Source organism: Culex pipiens, chromosome 1 (genome assembly GCF_016801865.2).
Source record: "Culex pipiens pallens isolate TS chromosome 1, TS_CPP_V2, whole genome shotgun sequence".
In the NCBI taxonomy this organism is placed as follows: Eukaryota; Metazoa; Arthropoda; class Insecta; order Diptera; family Culicidae; genus Culex; species Culex pipiens.
The window spans coordinates 24,822,420-24,848,843 of NC_068937.1; the positions used below are offsets into that span (position 1 = coordinate 24,822,420).

The 26,424-nt window shown below is 34.6% G+C and overlaps 1 protein-coding gene across 6 annotated transcripts in view; it reads left to right on the top strand.

Annotated features, from left to right (window-relative positions):
• LOC120414539 (leucine-rich repeat flightless-interacting protein 2) overlaps window positions 1–24,650 on the top strand; it is a 99,232-nt gene extending 74,582 nt beyond the window's left edge. For 4 of the 6 annotated variants that reach the window (XM_052706367.1, XM_039575753.2, XM_039575752.2 and 1 more), the window contains 5 exons: window positions 10,761–11,081; window positions 11,145–11,508; window positions 15,983–16,135; window positions 16,193–16,377; window positions 23,135–24,650. In XM_052706367.1, coding sequence (XP_052562327.1) covers window positions 10,761–11,081; window positions 11,145–11,508; window positions 15,983–16,135; window positions 16,193–16,377; window positions 23,135–23,245 — 1,134 coding nt within the window. In that variant the 3' untranslated portion in view covers window positions 23,246–24,650. Of the gene's footprint in view, window positions 1–1,142; window positions 1,758–10,760; window positions 11,082–11,144; window positions 11,509–15,982; window positions 16,136–16,192; window positions 16,378–16,472; window positions 16,621–23,134 lie in introns of those variants that run through there. The other 2 variants (XM_052706366.1, XM_039575750.2) reach the window with 2 other exon arrangements.
• Window positions 24,651–26,424: the final 1,774 nt, after the last annotated feature.

Genomic DNA, 26,424 nt, shown 5'->3' on the forward strand with positions numbered 1-26,424 from the left:
TAAATAAAGATTTTTTTCATAAAGAGTTTTATATTAAAAATCATTCTTTAGAAAATGCCTATTATTTGCATTACTCGAAAAGTCGGAAATTTGAAAATGAGATTTGAGTGGTCACCCTGAGTACAACTTTGTGTGGAAAATTATATGGACAATCTGATGTTGTAAAATGGCTTCTTTGAAAAGTAAGCGAAAAATAACATACAGTCAATTTGTCAAAACTCATGCAAATCCTCAAAAATCACATTTCCACCTAAGATTGATTCTGACTTTGGTTTTCCATGGCCTTGTTGTTGTTCGCTTGGAACCTCGATTTTAACAGTTATTTTATGGCAAGTGCGAACTTTACCAAACTTATCCGCCGGTGTGCCTTCCGAGTGGTGATGCCAAGAAAAGGACTTATTGAAGCAAAAATAATCTCTAAATGAATCTTTTGGTTTCTTGGGTTCACTCTTCACTTTAACAAACTTGGGGATCATTTTGAGGTTATTTTTAATTCATACACACTCTTTTCACCAGTTAACGTTCAAAAACCTTTTTGTTTGGTAATTTTTTTGCGTTTTAAAAAAAAAGCTATATAATATCGGTTAAAATGAGCAGTTTTGCACTGAATGTTATCTAAAAAACTGTGATACTGATAAGTTTTTATACGAATTCCCCATGAATAATGATGATGTCAACTTTCTGTTTGCTAAATCGACCAGCTCAATTTCTGATTCGACGCAATCTTATCTTGATGGAATAAAGGTGGCTCGTGGTATCGTTTGTGATGCACTTTATTGGAATTCAGTGCAGATATTTTAGGCCAAACTTCGATATTATTTTGATATCCAAAAATAACCCGAGCTCAAATCCCCTTCCTCAGTTAATCAATTTGGTAAACATTTGCCCTGCTCTGCCCTCAAAACAATCGATTCGCCCCCAGTAAAATCAACAAAGACCAATCAAACCAATGCTTTGTCTTGGTTGGACCTTTCAATACACTTGTGGAAGACAATGCCACCACACAACCAATAAATTGATAACATCACTAATAGCCGCTGGCCATTGTCGTCGTCGTCGTCACTCTTTTCGGGGGACTTCTTAGAAAGTCTACGCACCCCGAAGGTTGTCACACTCTTCTCTCTATTTCTCGCGATATAAAGTGTAGGTTCTAAACCAGTTCTGGAGGCAAAACTTAAATCACAATGAGTAGTGACATCAAGCTGAGTATTAGTGAGGACGAGCGACATTTGTACCACCATCACCACCATCTTGGCGGTACGAACGGTGTTGTCAACGGTGAAGTGCTCGAGTTTGTGATGGGTTCCCAGTACGCCAAGGATCCGGAGCAATCCGGTAGTGTCGGCGAGGAAGAGGATCGCGACGGGGAGTTTTACAGCTTCGAGCACAGTGAAGATCTGGAACGGCTCGGGCTGGGGCTGACGGAAGAGTTGAAGATCCGGGAGTCGAACGAACGGCTGGACTATAATCGGAACGATTTGAGCGGGAAGCAGCAGCAGCTGGTCAATGGGGACAGTTCGACGCCCACGAAGGGAAGTGACCGGCGGCTGTCGGCTGGGAGTAGTCTGGCGACGTCGGCGAACGATGAGGTGGATCGGAGTTACGGAGAGGATGGGGGGTACGAGGCGGATCAGGATCATCACTATTACGAGCCGCATCGGCAGTATCATAGGTTGTCGGTGTCGCACACCGGGGACGAGTTCAGTTCCGACGAGGACGAAGCGTTCGTGGAATTGTTGGAGAAGGCGAACCATATCGTAGGTGTTTGAAGGGATATTTTTTTCTTTTGCTTCTTTTGTTTATGTCTCTCTTCAGGAGAAGGTTCGTGGTGGTCTGGTTTGTGTGGGTTCGTGTCAGTGTTTACATGAATTGTTGTTTGTTATTTTGGTGGTGGTTTAAATATTTATTTATAGGATTTCGCTTTTGTCACTGGAAGGAAAAAGGGAAAGGTTTAAAATGTAGTTGAAGATCAACCACCAATTGACGCAAACCTTTCAAATAGTTTTATATAGCAGGCAAAGCTTTACTAGATGGACTGCAGTCCAGACTCGATTATCCAAAGTTTCGATTATCCGAAGTTCAATTATACGAAGGTTTGTATGGGACTTCGGATAATCGAATCATGAACAATTTTTTTTTCGGATTGTTTCATTTTCTTATTTTCAACATCAAAATCGAGCTCTGCGACCCCATTTTAGTCAAATTTGAATTATTGATTGCCTTAAACATTACAAAATGCAATTTTTAAATACAAAGTCACCGCCATCTTGGATTTAAAAATTTTAAATCACTTTAGAGTAGTTGAGGGGTCATACTTAAGCTCAACAATCAAAAATAATACAATAAAATATTATTATTTTTTCGTGATTCGATTATCCGAAGTGAAATTTGTCCGAGGCTTTCGGATAATCGAGTCTGGATTGTAATTGAAAAAGCATCAAAATGCATTTTGTTCTTAATAAACCATAAACGCATACTTGTCCCACTATTTAAATTTGTATTATTAAAATTTTGTATTATTAAAATTTTATACAATGGGACATTTTTACAGTTATTTCATTCATATGGGACGATTTTGCTTGATCACCTTATTTTTTTTTTTTTTTTGATCCACAGAACAAAGCGCAACTTCTGAATTTTATCGATATTTTACTTTCAAAAAAGAAATCTGTTCTTTCGAAAAGCTCCAAAATGACAAAATTGCACATGGGACGTCGATGCTTTATGGATATTAAAGTTATAAATAAAAATAAACTAATAGAGAATTGAAAGGCTTTCTGCAAAAAACTGTGTTAATGATTATTGTTAAGAAAATACAATTGCAGGATATATAGTTCTAAATTAAATTTGAGTAAATTTTAATTCTTTGTGATAATTTCAAAATTTCAAAAATGATCCTAAACCTGGAAAAAAAATTTCAGGTGTCATAAGGAGTAGCTTTTTTCACGAATTATATTTTAGATTTCAAAATACTTGAAAAGCAAAAATGTATACTTAAAAGTAGCTATGACTTGAAACTGGTACATTTCATATAAAAAAATGTTAAATACTTTTAATTACTTTTACTTTTAATATTTTTTTATCAGATTTTAAGTCATTAGCGATTTTTGCATGAACAGATTTTTTTCATCAACTTTAAAGATCTGTAGTGTAGTGGGACCATCCATAAACCACGTATACTTTTTTTTGGAAATCTCAACTGCCCCCCCTCCCCCTCCCATCGTGGACAACTTCCATACAAATAAAATCTTTTTTGTATGGAGCGTACACAATCGCCAACCCCAAAAAAGCAAACAAAATTTCAAATCGTTTGATATCCATATTGCATATTTTAAAAAATTTAGTATTTTCGATGAAAAAAATGCATTTTGTGAATATTTTTTTTGTATTTTACAAAAATACTTTAATGAGGTGAAAAAACATATAAAATTTCTCTTCGTTTAATACCCATATTGCACATTTTCAAAATTTTTGTATTTGCGAAAAAAATACGGTATTTTGTGAAGAATTTTGAGTACATATTTACTTTGAAACTTTCTACATTTTCAAAAAATATATTCTTAGAAAAAGCATTGAAAATTTAACATGATATGGTTGAATTAATCGATTTAAGAAAGATTTTTAAATTATCGGCGATAAGATTATAGTCGATAGAATTATCGTTATCGTCAGACGATAATATTATCGACGATAATTTTATCGATTAACAACCTTGGTAGTGACCCTTAAACTTTAACCGATTTGGCTCAAAATTGGCACAGTTGCATATTTTTGCCTAAGGAATCGAATCAGGGGGATCCCTAAGGTTTTGTCACCATAACCATCACGAACTATGGCTCAAAAAATGTCTTTTTTAGTCCCCAAAAATATTTAAAAAAAAAGTCAAAAAAAGTTAAATAACAAAACGGGATTTTTCAGTGTATGTATCTTTTTTTCTGAAAATTCCTAATATTAACCTAAAACTTTGCGCAAGACACCAACTCATTTCAAACATTGTTATTCTTTTATGTGGGATTATGGTTTACAGGAGCAATTTTTAAATAGCTTCAAAATAAATAATCGGACCTTTTCAATGTTTTTGTAATTTATCCATTAGATAAAAGTTTTTTTTTTGTTATTTTTTATTGTAAATTTTACTATTCTGTCATGAATGGGTTGTCCAATAAATTGCTTTATGAAAAATTAATTTTGATTTAATGTTTAATTTAGACCTTGAGATTCTTTCTGACAATTTTACTTTTTTACGCATAAATGTCCCATATGCTAAAACAAAAATCAGAGAAAATGCAAGGCAAATTTAATCGGTTACGTTTTAAGATTTCACCAAAAAGTGGGATTTTATCAAATTTTCACATGCTTCAGATCAGACTGCCAAACTATCTTAAAAGTAATGAAAATGCACATGAGACATTTATGCGAACAGGGGCAGATCAGTTCTGTAAAAATTCGAACATATTTTATGTGTATTTTATATTTGTTTCACTCAAATCCATACATTTTGGTTTTCTTTTTTGTGAGTTTTTTAAATTATTTTTTAACGTGAGATTTTCAAATTTAATTGAAAAAAATATCTGAATCGAAAACTATTTTCAATATTCTTCCAATAAAACTTTTGTTTTTTTGTAACTATTGTAATTGTAATTTTATTTGGCAACGATATCCTGTTAGTCAGACTTTTTATCAGGGAAAGGAGGTGAGGAGGGAGGTTTTTGTTTGTGATTTTTCCATTCTTTCAAACATAAGCAGTTTTTTTTATGAAAAATCTTCTAACCTTGAATTTTTATTTTTAACTACTCTTTCAAACAACTATATACATTTTTGTAACGTTTTTGCCAGTTTTTATTTTTTAAACAATATCATATGAGGAATTTTGATCCTTCAAAACAACAGGGTTTTCATATTTCCCACTGTTGATTTCAAGTTAAATTGAATAAAGAAGTGTGCAATACCTTTCATATTAAATTTGCTATAAACACTACAAAAATGATAAAAAAAATGAAATGTCACAAATGTTTGCTAACAAATTTGACGCTCCAAAAATGAAATTTAAATTTAAGTCAGAATTTAAAAAATCATGGCGTTTTAAGCTCTTTTTCAAAATTTCAAAATCTGGCCGGCAGCGAAATTAAGGAAAAGCATACATTGTATCAGATTTGGATTGTGCTGATATAGCTTATCTCAGTTCCGGTTACTAGGTGGTGTTAGCCCTCACGTTGCTTCTAATGCAACTAGCGGCTAAATCGCGATATCTTTAACAAAAAAAAAAATATTATATTATGGTTTTAAAGTTGGCAAAATGCAATCAAAAAAACGCACGTGATGTTTTAAATGTCTCGTTGAAAAATGTGTCTAATCGTTTTTAAAGTAGTTTTTTTATGAGTACTTTGGAATTTCAAAGTAACAATGCTGATTTATCCAGCAAAACAACCGATCATAAATCAATTTGACGATCTTTCGACATCGCTCTGACTCAGTCAAGACCCTGCGCTGCGATGAAGTCACTCGCAGTTGAGTGATCGAGCGTGGTTCCCCTCATTTTGACTCTTAGTCTAAACCAAAAGAGCCATTTGGCAGACATGTGTGAAATTCTTCCCCTAAAGCCAGGAGAATCCTCCAGGTGGGGTAAGCAATATGTGGAAAAACTTACAAAAAAAAACAACAATTTTCCCTTAGTTGTTGATGTTGCGCTCATCAGCCCTGGAAGGTGGGCTTAATTGTTATTGTTTATTTATAGAAACACACAAGACTTGGGAGGCGAGGCGATGCCCCTCATCTAGAAGTGCAGACCGTTCCGACTTCGAGGGGAGTCTTCTGGAGGTTTCCTGAGACAAACTGTGCACAGATGTGCATGCTACTCGCTTAAGCGTAACTTCCAGCTTACTTTATAAGAAGGGGATCGCTGTGTCGCCACCGTCGGAGTTCATTAACTTAAAATGTATACTAAACAATTAAGGGATATGTGGACTGTAATATTTTAGTTTTGAACGCGCTTGAATGGTAATTGAGAAGTTTAAAAACGAATTTCCTCACTGCATTACGACAAGTAGGATTGCGTTTTGAGGCAATCAAATAAATAAGCAGTTAGAGTAATTGGGGAAAGAATTTTGGGAGGGGACAATAGCAATAAAATAAATTGTCACCTTTCACAACACGTGACGGAAGTTGAGTGGTGAAATGTTGTTATCGATTCGGAATGAGAAAAGCTTATCGTTTCAGTGTATTTTGCTGTTTTTTCTCCTTTTAGCGATAACATAAGCAATGTGGAAAGTGTATATTGCACAAAATAGTTGGTTTTGAAACAACAAAACTGCTTGTTTTTTAATGTAATGACTGATTGGTTTGGAATTTATCAGATGTTTCAAAAGGCCAAGGTAAATCCAATATTCGATTGTTTAATTTTTTACATGACTAATTTAGTTGGATTAGCTAACAATGAGGTTAAATTAGCTAAAAAGTTGATAAAACCTGGCAAAATTTTAGTTAGCAAAAAACCACTTTTAACCTTTAACTAAAATTTTCACATTTTTTTTTTCTGAGAATATTATTCTACACTGAGAAAAACAGTTACTAAGAATCGCAACAAAACCCTCGGTTACGCTTCGGCAAATCTCTTCCTCAACTTTCACCAACGCGTGTGATTTGCGCTTTCGGGTACAAAACTACCCATTATAGTCGTCTCTCGCTATATCTCTCCGGTAGCATCTGTGTAGTACAGTTTGACCGTAAATCGTACCGCAATCAAACGTGACAGTTATTGGCTATTTACCCTATACCATTTGGCTAGTAGATGGGAGAGAGCGATTTGAATGACAGCAACAAAAAAAAAAAAAGCAAAATGAAAAGAAAAGACAGCAGCGCTATTCTTTTGCGTGTGAAAATTCTCTGGCAAGAGGTTTTTTCTTTCCCTCCGTGTCTTTGATAAGAGCGCCGTGGCGGCGACCTTTATATTTGTATCCACACCATAATTGAAGAAGGTTGTTTGAAATATACAACAAGCTGTATCGCGCTGGTCTCGCTGATAGTGGGTGTTTTCATGTGAATTCTAAGTGTGCAAACAAGGGAGTTTAGTTTGGCTGCAATTGAGTCTTAAAAAATAAATATCAAAACATCACTTTTAAGAGTTTCGAAATTTTTCAAAAGTCATTAAAATATTGTTTTTCTAATAAAACAAAAAACTCTAAATGCAGCATGAAATTTAAAAACACAGAAAAATCATAGAAAATTGAGACTTGAGACACTTTTGCGTTTAACACGGCCCACCCTTGGAATCGGTGTGATTGGCTAAGTGTTCCATTGTTTGGGGGCGGTTTGATGGCTAAATCTGAGCTGGTCTATTTTCCGCCCCAGTTGGTGGTGCGGTTTCCACAGATAGTGGATCATTGACTTTGTTTGTTGGGGCAATTGACTTGAGTTTTCATTAGTTTTGTGATAAGTGTTGGCTGTGAATTAGAATGAAGAAACTGTCTTTTAAAGTCTTTTTTTATATTACCCTAATTTCATTTATTTTTTGTATTTTTTGTATTTTTGTGTTGAAAACAGTTTTACAAAAAAATAGGAAAAAATATGTTTTTTGAACTGCATTTCATTTCGGCAAAAAATAATGAGGACCCTCGTTTAACAAACTGATAATATTTTTTAAAGATATTATGGGCCATTAAAATACTCCGATAAATTCCAATGCAAAATCAATTTCAATCTGTTCGAATATGATCCTGAATTTAGTTGTAACAAAAACAAAAAAAAGACAGTTCTCCTCCTCAACTTTTAATATTTGAAAGGTTGTAAAAATAGCATCACTGTAAAAAATTCGACTAGTTCCAAATTTTAAGGTGGAAATTTACCTATTTTTGTATAATTTCCTGTCAAAAAATGATTAATATAAACAAAGTGGAGAATTTCATCGTGTCGATGTAGTTTTACCCAGTTCTTAATGTAAAATTACACTTCTTTTTTGTCGCTAAATCTGTTTTGAGGAACTGATTAAAGAAAAATAGCTCTCTGAATAATGTTATTTTCGACCCATTAAATTAATTAGAGTTGCATTTTATTTATTTACGCCACTAATTTCCACTCGTCGTATTTAAACTTTTTTTTATATCATTTTTATTTTAAATCTCAAAAGGACTTTACATTGTTGGTCAAATAAAATGTTTAATTCATTGCAAAAAGTGTGTAAATTTACCTCCCGTTTTTAAAATTTTACTTTTGAAACCAAGAATATGGTAACGCACAAAGTAATAAATTTAATTAGTTTAAAAAATGTAAAATTTTATTAAATTTTAAAATTGAAGATTTTTTGCAGCTCAACTTAAAAATCAACCAAAAAAAGTAGTAAATTTACATGTTTTCAGAGGTGAAATCACACATTTTTCAGAAATTATTCCATTTATTCTCAGATTTTTTATTACTATATATTCGAATGCATAGCTGATGAATAATACCTATTTTTGTGTAATTTGACCTGAATTAAAATGTGAAAAATTTAATAGGGGAAGGTGGGGCAAGAGGAACAATCGCTCGTACGGTCGTAATTTTTATAATTTTAATTATTTCCAGTATGAGGAATTGTTGCTAGCAATGCAATTTGCTGATTCTACTACCACATAACCGCCAAAACCACGTAAACGCCTCGTAAGATTAAATGAAGTTTTTTCAAAACCTTTGTTTTCTTATAATATTTGGAAAGTAAGTAATAAGGCTTAAGGTTCGTTTTAAGGCTCATTTTATCAAAATGCTATTTTTTCTAGATTAGTAGTGTCCCTACCAATGACTTTCACCTATTATAAAGTATGATTTTACTTTTGGTTATTTTTGTTGAGAGCTTTTAAAAATCTTGTTCAGGTGGGGCAAGTGTACCATATGGATTTTTAGTATGGAAAAAATTACGAATTGCTGCAACAACATATTTGATTTAGAAATAAATACATAAAAGTACTTAAAAGCTGATAAACAATTGTTAAAATTGTCCATACAAAAAATAGTGATATTATGAAAATTTGCTATTTATCATATAAGTACTCATTTTTTTTCGTAAAAACGACAGATTTTTTAACGATTTTAATGGCTAATAACGAGCATTTCCTTAGCTTGCTACACTTGCCCCACTTTCCCCTAATATAGAAAAAGACAAATACAATATCTGGCCTTGAATGATGAAGCAATTTTTCCTCAAGTATTTATAATCAGTTAAAAGTGGGGCGAGGTGGCCATTTTGCGGGACAACAATTAGAGCACTTCTGTGTTACTTCCAGGGTTGCCAGATAAATCCGGCTGGATCAGATTTTTGAGCGAAAATCCATTAAAAAAAATGATTTTGAATATCATTCCAAAGTTAAGTATATTCATCTAGATACTTTATTTTCTGATATTCTAATGCTAAAAAAATTTAATATAATCATTTTTAACACATTTTTACAAATAACTTTGAGGAAAGTGGCTTGTTAGATTTTCCAGATTATTTGTCAGTATTTTTTTTTGTTCAGGTATGGTAACTCTGGTTACTTCCTTGAACTTCAGTGCCTTCAACAAAGTTTCACAGAAATATTAGGGCTATATTTTGATACTAAAATTTAGTTCCAGTTTGGCCGTATAGATGGTGCTAAAGTGTAGAATTTAATATTTACTTAATACCCTAAAAACTGTTTTTTTTTATTTGGCATGCTCGCTGAATACAGTCCAGACTCGTTTGTCCGAAGTTCTGGGAAAATTTCATTTCGGATAATCAAAACTTCAAAAACAATTACCAAAATTGAATTAGATTTTAAGAGTAAAAAAATAAATCAAAAAAGTTTGGTTATGATTCGATTATCCGAAGTCTCTAACAAACCTTCGGATAAACGAACTTCGTATTGGCTTCGGATAATCGAAACTTTGGATAATCGAAGCTTTGGAAAATCAAGTCTGCACTGTTTTGCAAGACACCAACTTGCAAGGAGGTAACTGGAAAAAGTCAGATTTCAGCGCCACCTAAGCGGCCAAAACTGCAACTTAATTTTGGTACCAAAATGTAGTTCTGATTTTTTTTAGAGAAACCCCAAGTCGATTTGATGGTATGGTTTGATAAATTAATCTGGATAAAAGAATTGCTTCGCAAATCGCTTTTTCATAGAGTTCGTGACATTTGTGACATAAATAAACCAAGATGTTAATTGCGCACCACACCCTTTTCTCCCCCATTAAAATCAGAGTAGAAGCGGCAAATGTGCCTCCACTCCCAATCTCCAGCGCTAAATTTCCCGTTGATCCTTTTGTCACAGTTACCCTTTTAGGGGGAGATCGAGATCGACCCTCCCCACCTTCGGTCACATAAACTAGTATTAACGATCCTCCTCCACGCTCCCAGTCGGATCAGGATTTCGACGACTTCCGACTGCAGAGTTGAACGCCGCGGCTCCAGCTGTAAATCTCGTACCTAAACCCCTCGTATGGCTTCTTCACTCAATTTAAGTCGATCGGATTTCTCTCTCCCCGAAGGTAGAAGTGGCACACATGGTCTGGAAGTGTCACCTTCCATTGCGTTGCGCGGGATCAATGCGCCTTTACCGTCAGTAATGTTTACGTGTTTATTGTCGTTTTGTCATTCCGGTTAATTTCTTACGGTGAGATTCACTCTCCCTCTCGCTTTCAACTCTGACTTGAACCCTGATTTGTTGGTGATCTTTTCGTTTCTTCGTTGTTTTATGTCCCCGTGAATCGTCCCAAAGTGGTTCTCTCAGTCGAAATTTATTACAATTTTTCCTCATTTCTTCCCTCAATTTCAGGCGGAAGCCCGGCTGGCAGCGCGCCGGCAAGCCCGAGCCGAAGCCCGCGAGATTCGGATGCGCGAGCTGGAGCGCCAGCAGAAGGAACTGGAGCAGAATGCGGACCGGGTGTTCGACCTGCAGCAGCAGTCCGCCAGCCTCGGCACGTCGGTGGACACGTCGCTCGGAGCGGCGCGCACCCCCGGCAGTCGGCTCACCGTGAACAGCAGCACCGTCGGTGGCGGCGGCATTCGGGGCAGCTCGCTGTCGTCCCGGCGGAGCAGCGAAGACTCGCTCGAGGAGGAGGGCCGAAGTCTGCGGGATCTGCGGCATGAGCTCAAGGTAGGGCGTCAAAACCGTCCAAACTTTCTCAACCCTCTAATATCAATCTTCTTTTTCAAACAGGACGTCGAGGAGCGCTTCCGGAAGGCGATGGTCGCGAACGCCCAGCTGGACAACGAGCGGGCCTCCCAAAGCTACCAGATCCAGCTGCTCAAGGACAAACTGGAGGAGATGGAGGAGTCCCATGCCCAGTTGCAGCGCGAGTTTAAGGAAAAGTGTCGCGACCATGACGCGTTGCGGCGGGCCAACGATAAGCTTGGGGACGAGCTGAAGATGGTGCAGGGTCAGCTGGCGGAGCGGGACGCGCTGATTGAGGAGCAGGGACTGGTGATTGTGACGGTGGAGAACGAGGACGGAAGCGATGCGAGGCGCGCGCTAGTCACCACGGAGAACGCCCAGCTGCTGAAGACGGTGCAGGGGTCGTTGGGTGAGTAACAAAAAAAATATTACAGTACTTGTTCGGTAACTGGGCTGAGAACGTAGCCCAGTCATCGAATGCTGCTCGCTAACTGGGCTTAAGAAAAATAACGAGGGGACCACCGATGCATAATATTTTCCTGGTGAAGTATAAAAATAAAAGTTACTCAAATTTATTTACAATGCTTACTTTTCAGATTTCTTTAATTGTGACTTGAAATTAAATAAAAGTTTGAAAAAAGTTTTTTTTATTTATTGAGCAGGCTTTTGGCATCTATTAACCCCTCGGTCATTTGGGTTTGTTTTGGTTTTTTTGACGTTTGTCTGCTTTTTAACTGGGCTACGGCCCAGTTAAACAACGCCCAGTTACCGAACAACTACTGTAATTATTCTGTTTATTGGTTGAAAGCTGTCCCTTTCAACGGGGGCCGGCATGTTAAGGCACCACCCTAGTGCCTTAAGAAGCACGAATGTTAGATTTAAGATTTTTTTTGAATTTGGCTACCTACTTTTCTCACACTATCGTATTATCAGATCACTTGCACAACTTCACTGTGTTCGGCTAGAGAACGAAGATTTACTACCTATCGTGCCCATGAAGATCTACGACAAGGTCAAGATCACCAATCAGTACAAATATATCGTTCGAACAGAAACCACACATTTTAACATTTTCTCCGTTTTCGTTCTTTTGGACTTAAATTTTTTCTCGCTTTTCTTTATCCATCGCCTACGGAAATTGTGTTTGACTGCCGACGATCTTTCGCACTTTGACGAACTTCCCATTGAACATTGTTGGGGAGTTTAGAGTCCGGTTCGAAGGACCAAAAATGTTTTAGCAAAAGGTCGTAAAATGTGCGAGAATCTGTGACAATCGAACACGATACGCTTTCCTTCGGAAACAATTAGAAAACACGCGAAAAGATAGCTTAAAACGAGTAGATTTATTTGCACGTGATTTTGTATGCGAGAACAAGAGTGCGTGTAGTCTTGTACGCGGCTTTATTTCAACTGATAAGACGGTCCAGAACGAGATCTGATCTCCTCCAGACGAATTTGGATGTGAAAGGGAATGATAAAGTTCTTCTCGATCGGACACGATCACTTGCCGATCGTGGCTCCATACTACCGTGTGTGTGATAATAGTGTAGAAAACAATAAATTCAAGTTCAGCTTAAATCTAAAAGAACGCAGCATTCGTTAGGGTGGTTAACATATTCAATAACAAAGAAATGAAAATGTTGGTCGTAACCTTAGACCAAATCGACGCTTTATTTTGGATTAAGCTAGTTTTTTTTTAAAGCAAAAATATCAGAAAATGTTTTACAAATTAAAATAACAAAATATCAAAGAATTTATAAAAAAATATGTTTTTTCCCTGGAGTGTTACGCCTTAAAATCTGTGGTCTAACTTTGGAAATAATATCATTAGTTTGTGAAATGTTAGTACTTCAGAATACTTCAAATATCCCATTTCTATATCTTTTATACGCTGTATTTCAGCAACCAGAGGTCCAATTTTCAATGTCTCTTAGGCAATTGAAAATTTTCTGAACTTTTCGAACAAAATATTTTCAGGGCTGAACAATCATGGTCACTATTTTGAAAAATTGAAAAATTGGATTTTTCTGTTGAAATTAATCTGTAAGTGGCTTTATTTTGAAAACGGTGCCCTTTATCAAAAAATCTGTAGAGTACTTTTCGATTGCAAATTTGATTTTACGTTGAAAACTGAAGTAATTTTTTTTTCACTGAAATTTTAGTTTTTTCCAAATAAAATATTGTCCATACTCCTCAATGGCTCAAAAGTTTTGGTTTCTTGTTCCCTTAAACATATAAAAAAAAAATATGGATTTCGGGAAATAGATTTTTGTAAACAAAAAAATGTTAATTTAACCATTTACAACCCCACACCGCCTCTAGACGGGCTTAGGATCTAAAAATCGCCAAAAATCTATTTTTCAACCAATTTTTGATCTTTGAAAAGCATTGGAAAAAAGAACTCTTCAAATTTTAGAAAATTCACGGGTTGAAGTTTTACTTGTTTTATGTGACTTTGCCAATGTTTTTAAAAATGTAATTTTTTTAGGGGTCAACTTTGGCTGTGTTTTTCACTAGAACAAAAGTTGCTGAAATGAACAAGGGAAAAAGAAAAAAAATCGAACAAAAATTTGGGCAGTGGAGGGTTAAGTGTTTTCGACAAAATACGTTAATTTGTGAAATTTTTTGTATTTTATAAAAACACTTGAATAAATTATAAATACATTCAAAATTTCGCTTCGTTTGATACTCATATCGCAAATTTTGAAAATTTTAGTACTTTAAAAAACTACGGTATTTTGTTAAAATTGTATTATTTTGTTAAATTTTAGTTTTTTGCTAAAAATGTAGTATTTTGTAAAAATTTGAGTATTTTGTAAAAATTTCAGTATTTTGTAAAAATTTTAGTATTTTGTAAAAATTTGAGTATTTTGTGATTTTTTTTGAATTTTGTGAAAATTTTGGTATTTTGTGAAATTTTTAGTATTTTGTGAAAATGTTTGTGTTTTACAAAAAAAAATCTAATAAAGTGAAAATGCATACAAAATTTTGCTTCATTTTATAACCATATTGAAAATTATGAAAATTTGAGTATACTTGAGAAATACGGTATTTTGTGAAAATGTGAGTATTTTGTGAAAGTTTTAGTATTTTGTGAAAATGTTTTAAACACAAACAAAAAAAAACTCTAATAAAGAGAAAATGCATACAAAACTTCGCTTCGTTTGATACCCATACAGTCCAGACTCGAGTTTGTATGGGACTTCGGATAATCGAATCACTGACAAAAAAAAAATTCCGTTTTTTTTTATTTTCTTACTTTTACTTACTTTACTCTTACATTCGAGTTCTGCGACCACATTTTAGTCAATTTTGAATTGCTGATTGTCTTTCAGCATACCATATACATTTTCTCAGTATTTCAACTCCGCCATTTTGGCCGCCATCTTGTAACTACAAATTCTAAATCATTTTAGAGCATGTTTGGGGTCATATTCAAGCAAAACAAACAAAAACAAGACAACGCAAAAACATTATTTTTCGTGATTCGATTATCCGAAGTGACATTTTTCCGAGGCTTCGGATAATCGAGTCTGGACTGTATTGAAAATTATGAAAATTTTAGTATTTTCGAGGAAATAGGGTATTTTGTGAAAGTTTTAGTATTTTACACATAAAAAACTCTTTTAAGGTACCAATATTGCAAATTATGAAAATTTAGTATTCTTAAAAAAAAAACGGTGTTTGTGAAAATTTTAGTATTTTACAAAAAAAAAAACTCATAAATGTTTCTTAATTATTTGAAAATCAATTCTTTGCCATTTTTTTCAATCACGGCAACTACCCAATTGTCGGATATTCAAAGTACACAATAAATTTTTATCAGTTTTAAGAGACAAAAAAATCATAAATTTATCAAAAATATTCGTTTTCCTAAAATTTACATTGAACTGGTATAACTTAAAAAACAAAAGATTTAATCAAAACATGAAAGTTAGCGTTGTAAAAATAGTATAATTGTATATTTATTTATTTTTTCTTCTTCTAAAATTCATAGCTACGTGAAAAAAGTTTGTCCATACCATGCCGTAACTCGCCTTAGTTTCTACCAAGTTTTTTTTTATTTTTGGGAATTAAACTATTTCTGAAAAAAGTAGAAAAATCTGAAAAATCTGGCAAAACAGAACAAAACCTTAAATAATTTTAAAAATTCGTGTAGGTTGGCGCCAAATTTAGATTTAAAACTGATAATATACCCAAAATACTCAAAAATATCCATACAATGACATTTCCTTTTGTTACGACTAGAAAATTTCATGAAAAAATATTAGATTACTTGTTTTTTTTTTGCGTTCGCTTGCCTTTCCCTCGATTATGTTGGTTTGTAAAGGTAACACTCCACTACGGGAAACATGTTTGTCAAACTGAAAAAAAAACTTCGTTTATGTTTCTCCTTTCCACTATGATGTAAAATTCCCTGTACTTCAATGGACAAAAAAAAACAAACTTTTATTCACAAAGTTGTAAAATTTTCTGCAAAGGATTAGCAGAATAAAGAAAAAACGGTTTTCCAATTATTTTTTAAATTTTGTTTTTTTACAAACATTCGTCAAACTTGGTAACTGATTTGCCCATAACCGTAGATTTGAGATGTATATTCTGTTTGAAAAAAGGGCCAAACTATGTGAAAATTACGATAAACTGGGTCAAATTTCTGAGAAATTTTAAATTCTTGAGCTTAATTTTATACATATGTAAGCAAAAGTAATAACAAAATACGTAACGCATAATTTTTACCGTCAAAATTTTTGGTAATGTTCCACAAGTGTTTTTTTGTTTTCCAAATTTGTAAAACTTCTATTACCATTTTTTATTCATTTGTATTTAAAAAACGAAATTTTGAGCAGAATCACTGTTTTTAACCTACAATATTCTCTTCGCAGACGTAAGGCTCAAAAAGTTCGCCGAGGAAAAGCAGGAACTGCAGACGGAGGTCCAGCAGCTCCAGCAACAGCTGAAGGACATCAAGACCAAGGGCCGCAAGTACAGCTCGGTGAACGGCGCCCTGGACGATGACGACTACGAGGACGCACAACGTATGAGATTCCGCTCAGCTTTAATTTTTTGAGAAATTAATCAATGTCTAATTCCAGGAGAAGCCAACAAACTCATCACCGACTACAAATACAAGCTGCAAAAGGCGGAGCAGGAAATTGCCAACCTGCAGGCCAGCCTTGCGCGGTCCGAGTCCCAGGTCATCCGGTACAAGAGCACGGCCGAGGCGGCGGAAAAGGCCGAAAGTGACCTCAAGATCGAGCGGAGAAAGCTGCAGCGGGAGGTGAGATTTTGAGCTTAGACTTGAGTTTTTTTCTAGAATATTTAGATGACGAGAGATTTCTGACCGATATCTTCAACTCCCTGTTTCGAAAACAGCCAATTATCACCCAGTTCTGGGACGAGTGCCACTGCCAGTAGCGCGCGACAACTGCGACTTTGACTTGACTTGAGAACTTGCGCACGCGCACCCTCATTGACGGCGACAATCACACACAATAACTAGTAATAATAATCTGCCTACCACCTTGAGTTGTGTACCTTTTACAACTGCGAGCAAAACAAGTATATTGGCACACAAGAACGATTCTCTACGAAATCGGTCTTTTTTTCTTAATTTTATTTTTTGTATTAAAAAAATCCGGCTGAAACTTTTTTGGTGCCTTCGGTATGCCCAAAAAAGCCATTTTGCATCATTACTTTGTCCATATAACTTTCCATACAAATTTGGCAGCTGTCCATACAAAAATGATATATAAAAATTCGAAAATCTGTATCTTTTGAAGAATTTTTTTGATCGATTTGGTGTCTTCGGCAAAGTTGAAGTTATGGATAAAGACTACACTGAAAAAAATTATACAAGGAAATTTTTTTTGGTGATTTTTAATTTCACTTTTAGTCACTAAAACTTAATTTGCAAAAAAAAAAACACAATTTTATTTTTTTTAAATTTTTTTTATATGTTTTAGAGGACATCAAATTCCAACTTTTCAGAAATTTCCAGAATGTGCAAACAATCTTTGACTCAATACTGATTTTTTCAAAAAATCTAAATATTGGTCGCGAAAAATGTAAAATTGAATTTGCAATCAAAAATACTTTAGTGAAATTTTGATAAAGTGCATCGTTTTCGAGTTATAGCCATTTTTAGGTAACTTTTTTGAAAAAATCGCAGTTATATTTTTTTTTAAATTAGTGCCCGTGTTTGCCCACCTATGAAAAAAAAATATTTTTAAATAGCTGAGAAAATTCTCTTTATTTTGCCTTTATGAACTTTATTGATACGACCCATAGTTGCTGAGATATTGCCATGCAAAGGTTTAAAAACAGGAAAATTGATGTTTTCTAAGCCTCACCAAAACAATCCACCATTTTCTAATGTCTCAGAAATTAATGGTCCGATTTTCAATGTTAAAATATGAAACATTTGTGAAATTTGCCGATCTTTTCGAAAAGAATATTTTCAATTTTTTTAAATCAAGACTAACATTTAAAAAGGGTCAAACACTCAATATTACGCCCTTTAAAATGTTAGTCTTGGTTTAAAAATTTTTAAAATATTTTTCTCGAAAGGATCGGAAAATTTCACGAATGTTTCATATTTTAACATTGTAAATCGGACCATTAGTTGCAGAAATATCGACGTTTGAAAATGGTGGGTTGTTTGGGTGAGACTTGGAAAACATCAATTTTCATGTTTTTAAACCTTTGCATGCCAATATCTCAGCAACTAAGGGTCGTATCAACAAAGTTCAAAAATGCAAAATATAGAGAGTTTCTTCAGCTCTTCAAAAATATTTTTTTCAAAAGTGGGCAAACATGGGCACTAATTTAAAAAAATGAATAACTGCGACTATTTTCAAAAAAGTTACCTGAAAATGGCTATAACTTGAAAACGGTACACTTTATCAAAATTTCACTACAGTACTTTTTGATTGCAAATTCGATTTTACATCGAAAAATTAAGTTGACAATTTTTTGCGACCAATATAACGATTTTTTTTAAATCAGTACTGATTCAAAAATTCATAACTCGGTCAAAGAATTTTTGCCCGTTCTGGAAATTTCTGAAAAGTTGGCATTTGATGTCCCCAAAAGACATCAGAAAATAAAAAAATAAAAAAAAAGTTTTTTTTTGCAAATCAAGTTTTAATTGAAAATCATCAAACAAATTTCATAAGTACCTACAACTTTGCCGAAGACACCAAATCGATCAAAAAATTTCCTTCCAAAGATCCAGATTTTTTAATTTTCATACATCATTTTTGTATGGACAGCTGCCAAATTTGTATGGAAAGTTATATGGACAAACTAATGATGCAAAATGGCTTTTTTGGGCATAACGAAGACACCAAAAAAGTTTCAGCCGAATTAAAAAATACAACAAATATCGAATGACCGATTTCGTAGAGAATTGCTCACAACGCAAATTGCGCTCTCGAGCTAGCTGCCTTCGTTGGCGCAATCGATTAATTAGGCTGCAATTAAAATTAAAATTATGTTCTTTTGCGCGCGAACTTACTATCTCTTACCGACTTGCGACTACTGACTTGGACTGACTAATAAGGGTTTGCACCGCTGCAACTGGCTCCGTCAATTAACCTTTGAGATCGTCCGAACCGGGGTGGTGTCATGAACTAATTTGCGAACGCCCTCTTCGACGACCTACCCAACATCACAACCAACCAACCAACCGAAAAAAAGATGTGAGCAAAACCTTTGAGAAATCGCCATAAAAGAGTTCAAGAGTTTGGAGTTTTGTGTTTCGTTTGTGACCGTGCTAACTCAATTCCGGAACGTGCGCCTCAAACCCCATCTGGAGTGGAGTGGTTGGCAGCGCCGCTTTGAGTTTGAATTTTGAGCTAACAATTGAATGTGGATTTGTGCAGAAAGAGTCATTACTGCAGCAGTAGCTGCAGCATCAAATGGATGAATAAGAGTGGGAGTGGGAGTCGTTTCATTACAACTCTGAGGTGTGAAGAAGTGATTCATGTCTGGCAATGAGCGCACCCTGAAGACACTAGTTGAGTCTAGCGCGAGAGTCAAGGTTATAAGAGGTGCGGGCGCGCGCGCGCCTGCAGTGTTATGAGGTCAATTACCGGCTAAGAGTGGGATGGGTTGGACGGTGTCAGGAGACCTGGAATCTTTTATGTCTTTTTTTGGAAGAGGCAAATCGAGTCATTTGCGTTTTGAGCAATCGTCCGATAAAATACTTATGGCGATTAAAATCGGAGTGCTCTGAGACATCGAACAAGCATTATTTCTTGATTTTATTATTATTTTTTTATTTTAAATGTATTTTCAGATCAAGTTCAAAATGAAACACAATTTAATTTTTTAAATAAATGTTATCGTTTTCGAGATATATGTACCAAAAGGTGATGTTTCTACAAAGGGGAAGTTCTCGTATGTTTGGCAGGTTAAGCACTCGCTCCTAACTCCATCCAATTTGCTGATTTTCACTATTTAAACAACTAATTTTGCAAAACTTTTGATAGAAACTGGCTTGTTCACTTCTTATTGAGCTATTTATCACTCCATTTCAGTTGAAAACGCTTTTAATTAGCTTTAATTGAATGTCAAAGTTCTGACCTGCCAACATTAGAGGCACGCTGGAATTAGATGCTATGTATCTTAAAGACTTAAAGAAAATTCAAAATAGTTTTAGAAAATTTATACCAAATATCATTTTTAGGTAGAAATATCTTGAAACGGTTCACTGCCGTTCTACGCATAATTGTCCCATGTTCAAAAAAGTGCAACTGAGAAAAACGCGATTGAAATTTTTCGACCGTTTTTTGATTTTCTACGCATAATTGTCCCGTGGGTCCCTATTCACCCTATAAGTCCCTAATCATCCCAGTTAGCAGTTTATCACTCTTATTAGTAATCCTCTTGCTATACAACAGGTAAACAAAACACAATACTTCGTAAAACTAATGATTTCGTGATAGGAAATACTTGGTGGGACAAGTGTTAAAGTCACTCACAAAATGAACTTTGAGTGATTTGAGTTCATTTCTGACGTGACGATTTTCTTCTCTATTTCACAATCGAATCACACAAATACTTTCTTCGTCATATTTTTTATTGTTGGATTTAAGGGGTATACCCCTAAACTACGCTAAAGTGAATTCACGAATTTACGCAAAACGGCGGGGTTGAAACATTGAAAAAATCCATTTTGTAATTTAAAAGGCAAACAACTATTCAAATCTGACTAAAATTGGGTCGCAGAACTCAAAATTTTATGTTAAAGGTAAGAAAATGAAATAAAACGCAAAAATAATCAAAACATCGGATAATCGAGTCTGGACTGTATGCAGTAATTTGTGTATTGTCCCAGACTATGCCTCTAGATAATGGTTTCATTCCAGATAAAAAAATGTGAAAAACAAGCCAAAAAATGAAAAAGGGGTTGTGCAAACATGAATGAATGAAAGTTAATGATAGGAGGTGGTAGTATTAGCCAAATACTATTTAAAACAAACATAATCTAAACAAGATTTATGCAAGTATAAATACTGAAAATGAAACAAAATAAACATAAAACAAGAGAAGTAAAGTTTTTCGTATAACAAAAGTTGCTCAAAATAATCTCCTAAACACGGAAAAAATTAAAATTTTCGAAAAAAATTGGGCAGTAGAGAGTTAAGTGCTACTAAATTTTAAACTAGATTTTGTATCTAAAACAACGTACAACTTTATTTTCGTTTAGGAAATACATGATTCCGCTAAAAAAAATGGCACCGCTGATAAATACATAAACATATTTTCCAAGATGAAAGCAGGCAAACTGTCAAAAAGTGCGAGTTTGTTTGTTAGTTTGTCACAGCGTAATACCTCCTTAAGACACTATTTTTACAAATAAGTATCAAAACAACAACAAAAAATCGTACAATGTTTCAACAAAATTTACTGATAATTTTAAAACTTCGAAGCTGATTTTTTTTTAAATCTTAATTTGTTTTATCCTGTTATTTTTTTAAATATCTGAAATATTTAGTTTTGAATTTCTACTTTAAAAGAAAAGTTTTTTTTTGTTTTCAAAATTAAAAATAAAATAAAATAACTTTAAAAGGATTTAAAAATGTTGAAAGCTCAAAAATAAAAACAATATTTGGGAAATTTCATTTTGTTTTAATTTGTAATATTTTTAATAAATTAGATTTTTTTATTGCAAATTTTTTTTAAATATCATAATTTTCTGCATTTTTTTCCGTATGGTGTCGCGAGAATACCTCAAAACCGAAAGGATGCTGCATGCTTCTTGAAGGGACTAAACAAAATGTTGACAACTGGAGCAATATTGATATCGAGAAGATTGACAGCCTGTGAGCCACTGTATCTTCAAAACTACGGGAACTATCGATATGATTTTTTTTTTCATCCCCCGAAGTACTGTTTACAAAACTATTTACAATAAAGTTTGACTTTTTTACAATCAAGTTGTTGCAGGATTGAGTCCGTAAGTTTAACATTTTTTGAATAAGAAGACAACAACTTCCTTGCAGGCCAAGGGTGAAATGATACCTTTTCGGTTGACACCCGGTGAGGAACATCCTGGAAGGAGCGGAACTACATCCGTAGTGCTGTTAGTGGTCAAAACAGTTGCTCTGGTTCCTTGCAAGTTACCCATTTTCTTACCTCCACGTTGGCTTGGTTTCGTCATCATGATGACAACATGATCAAAGTCACACACATAACATTATTGTACTTTTGATAAATTTTTGAATAACATGCTTAGGTTCAAAACATTGTAACAAAACACCGCGACAGAAGAAATAGTAACAGATTAACACGACTCAACATTAGGCAAGATTTCAGGAGAAAACAATACACTGTAAATAACAATTAGTTTTTTAATTCAAACAAAAATTAAACAGTTTTTTGCTTTACTGAAAATTGATAGGCACACTATAAATGGTTAGGCGCTTATACTTACATCAAACCCTACGTAATGTACCACCCCCGGCCGAGTTGAAATGCGTAACCGGAAAAGAAGGTGTGCATGCCTGGCACGAACACTCAAAGCGTGTTCTAGTGTGTTGCTCGTACTGACTCAGAGCAAGGGTAAGATGTAGGTGTAAGAGCAGTGCGTGTTCGTCGGGAACCTGGTGCATAAGATCGGTCAAGGCCCGTTCTTACACTGAAAATTGCGAATTACGAAGAAGACAACAACTTCCTTGGTTGCTGTGCACCCTTAAATTAAAATAATGAATTTTCAAAAAAAAAAAAAGCTCATTCTTGAGAAAATTGCTCAATGTTAACGTCAGACCGACGTAGTGTAAGCGAACGAAGGACTCAGTCAACGTGCACTAACAATTCCAGATCGTCACAGGTCTTGATCGTGATTTTAGTAAAAATATCAAATTCTATTTTCATCTCAAAATATTAAAAAAAAATTTCACTGTGCTGTAAACTTAGCACTGTTTTTACTAAATATTACTTCAACGACAAAACAAAAAAAAAGGCAATTTTTTTTATTGTAAACGGTTCGAAATTAATTGTCATTGTTAAACAAATATTTTAAATAATCATAGAACTTACCCAAACCTTTAATCATTTCCAAAAACAGTAAAACTTCGAGCATAACTTACCCTGGAGATACCGCGGAGAATTTCCCTTATCCCCTACAAAAAAGTGATGCATCACTGCTTTATCGTCTCTCAAATCGATTATCTTCGTGCGAGCCAAGCGAAATTGTCATGTAATTTTGTTAAAAGTGTTGTTTGAGTTTGAGTTTTTTTTCTCTAACATTTGTAAAAAAAAAGAAACTACACGCAAGAGGGGAAACCCTGTTCATAAATCATCCACAAATGTTTAACAAAAATCAAGCAGTTATCCCAAAAACATCTAAGAACACCACCAAAATTTGAAAAATAAATTACATGTGATGATTACGACCCACCCACACACAAAAATCACAACATCATGAAGAGTGACGATTGTCCCTAAAAGCATGATGCTTTTACTTCCTTTTTCGTTATTTTTGTATTTATTTCTTGAATCTAACTTATCTTTTAATGATTAATTTTCAGAACCGCGAAGCGATGGACCGCCTCGAGGAGCTGGAGACGTGCAACAACCATTTGCTGAAGCGGCTGGACAAGCTGAAGAACGCCAAAAGCGCCCTGCTCAAGGACCTCTGATAGGCTTCTTTGCCCCTCGTTTGGTGGTCGTTGTTTGTCCGAAAATTTCCTCAGCGTGTGTGTGAGTGTGTGTTTTGCGTGCGTTGCGTGTGTGTAAATTAATAGCGAATGTTATTATTGCTGTTTGAATGGGGTTTAAATTTGTACAGTTGAATAAAGGAACAAACAAAAAACAAGCAAACAAAAATGGAAACAGCTAATTTGATATGTATGCGTGCACAAGCAAAATTTACCGCGCACTTTACCAGTAAGTAGGCTTGTATAGTGAATTTGAATGAGGGCGAAAGCAGCGAGACTAACACTATTTAACAAACAAGAAAAACATTGGAACATTACGAAGAGATTAGGAAACAAACACAAACACACATTTAGGCAAACAGAATAGTCTGTGTATATCTTTAAAATGTAAACAAAAGAAGAAGAAGATGAAAAAACTGTCTAGTTGTAAATTAAGGCAAGGACATACACACATTTTTAAATATTTAATTTATTGAACAAATCAAAACATAGCTGTTAGAGGAAGAAGCGAGTAAAACGAGTTTTGTTGAGAGCGCAGAAATAGCAGCACGATTTTTTAAAGGGTCAGCAAAAATTCTACCATGATATTCAGAGAAAGAAAAGTTACAAAAAATGCCAAATTCATCAAGTTTGTCGTCATCCTTCGTGCACAAAAAAAATAATCAGCCAGTCCACAAAAAACGAATCATACACAGAAAAATCGTATAAAAATACATTTAAAAAAATACCATTTAGAGAAACGCAGCAGAGCAGGTAAGACGAGTTGTTAGAAGTAGTTAGAATTACTGTTGTTCATTGCATCTCCCCGCCTCCCCTCCCAAAAAAAAAATCCATATTGACTAGAGCCTTTTTTCTGTTTGTTTGTTAACCACCCATCCAGATTGGCTTCCTAATTTGTTAACTATTTTATAAAAGAAAAAAAAAAAACAATCTTCGTTTTAATCCGCCAGCGTGTAAAACTCAAACATACTCCGTAACTGCCATATCGCATTGTCTTTTTTAACCGTTTTCCCCCAACTTTCCTAAATCACACACACTTTTTTTAAGTAGCACTCTCATTTCAGCGGGCGCGCTTTTGTAAATCTTATTTGTACATTTTTTAATCGGAATCAGATTTCCTTCCTATTAAAATTATGAAAATAAAATGCAGCCGCTGTCGCGGCACGACGTGCCGCGAAAGCGTGACTGCCATTTTTGTTTAGCTTCTAATCCTATTGAGTAGAGAGAATGAGTGAATGAGCGCGAAAGAGTTGAAAGTTAGTTAGCGCAGTCGCTAACCGATTAGAGTCGTAACTTTTGCGTGGTTGAAAACATTTAGAAGACACACAAACAAAAATTATTGTGACATGATAGAAGTTTTGTTAGATCGTGCAGCAGAAGGAAGGAAGGAAGAAAAAATAAAAAAAAACAGCAGCAGAAAACATGAAAAAAGAAACGACAAAAGTGTAATAACCAACAGGAAAAAACAAAAGGTGTCCCCTTAAGTGGAGAATAAAAATTATATCACTAAAAACTGGCGTGTGTGTCATTGAAGGCAGCAAAGCGAGGTGGGGTTGGTTTGTTTTTGAACAAATTTGAAAGAAAAGTGTCCCTATCCAAACATGTCAAACTAAACAGTTAATGATTGCGCTTCCCAAACACCGACTTCAAATAAAACCATTGATTGACTTGAATTGAATTGAATTGTGCCACGCTTTCGTAATAACTTCAAGAAAAGTGATATCCAAGATAACTCAACCTGTATCGAAAAATCTAAACAGCAAATCCTGAAGAAACTTTCTGTGATTACAATGATGCGTCTTGCGGTAAGCTATGAACTTTTTAAAAAATGTCCAGCACGTGAAATTTCTGCGTAACAACCACGTTAATTTCGAAACTCTCTTCATTTGGTAAACCTGCAAACCATAGAAACAGAATGTTTGGCAACTAGATCTGCAAATACCGCGTGATCGCTTATCGATTTGATCGGTTCGATTTGAAAGAAAGCATTCAGCAATCAAACCAGTAAGAGGCGAATTGTACAATAACATACCGATAAGTCTTTCTGCCCGATAGCGTTGCAATATTGAAACTCGTCCCATAGTGCAAAGAGTTTTCCATAACTCAAAAATTTAATGACTAGAATAACCAATGTGTACCAAGTTGTCTACCAACCAACTCAAGTTCGCAGTGAAGTCTGTACTGGAAGTGTTATTACAGTCTAAATGTCGCCGTAGCAGAATTACTTTACTCCTACATGTAGGCAACGCGAGAGCGATACACTGTGTAGCGTTGTCAAACACGCCGCGTGCAGCATGCGTGATGCGCTACATGCATGCTGACCATGCAACACTTTGCACACGTGCAACGTGAATAGTGTGTGACATTTTTTTTAAATTGCAGTGTAATGGTGATGAGTATTTTTCAATGTTTTTTGTCGTTTAGGTCAAAATGTATGAAGGAATCAATAGGTTATTTTATAAAAAAGAAAGCTTCAAAGCTATTCTTGAAAAATTAATATTTTTGAGCACCAGTGGCGCCGACTAGTCCAAAATGTGGGGGGGGGAGACACGGTTGTTTTCCGAAATCGATATTTAAGAGTGGCGATTAGATGTTTAAATTTCTTATATATCACGAATTTTACTAATTTGAATATTACGATGTGATAACAATTTTTTTTCAACCGAAATCATTTTTTTTTTTTGAAAAAGATAATTTATTAAAACGTGAATGAGAATGTTTATTGAGAGGGGATTTAATATGTTTGGAAGGCGAATTCATTCTAATTGGCATATTCTCACTTTTTTTCTTTCTTACAAATATTCTAAAAATACAAACAAAAGTAAAAAGGAAAAATTTAGAACTTCAGAAATTTAAAAATTCAACATTAAAAAAAACCAAAAAAAAAACAAATTTGAAATCAAGAAAAAAAATTAACAAATTCACAAAATTCAATATTTTAAAATTTGAAAAAATATTCAGCAATTCCATTTGAAAAGAGCCTAAATCGAAAAAAAAAAGTTCTCCGATCGGGCTCAAAATTTTTCTGGGGGTTCCTTGGCCAAAATAATAAGACCCGTATTTTTTTGTTTGGCCATTAGGGTGACCTACATCGTGCTAGGGTGGTTCGAAAAATGGCAATTTTCGTCATTTTTCGCAAAAACCTCTTTTTTCAAAAAATC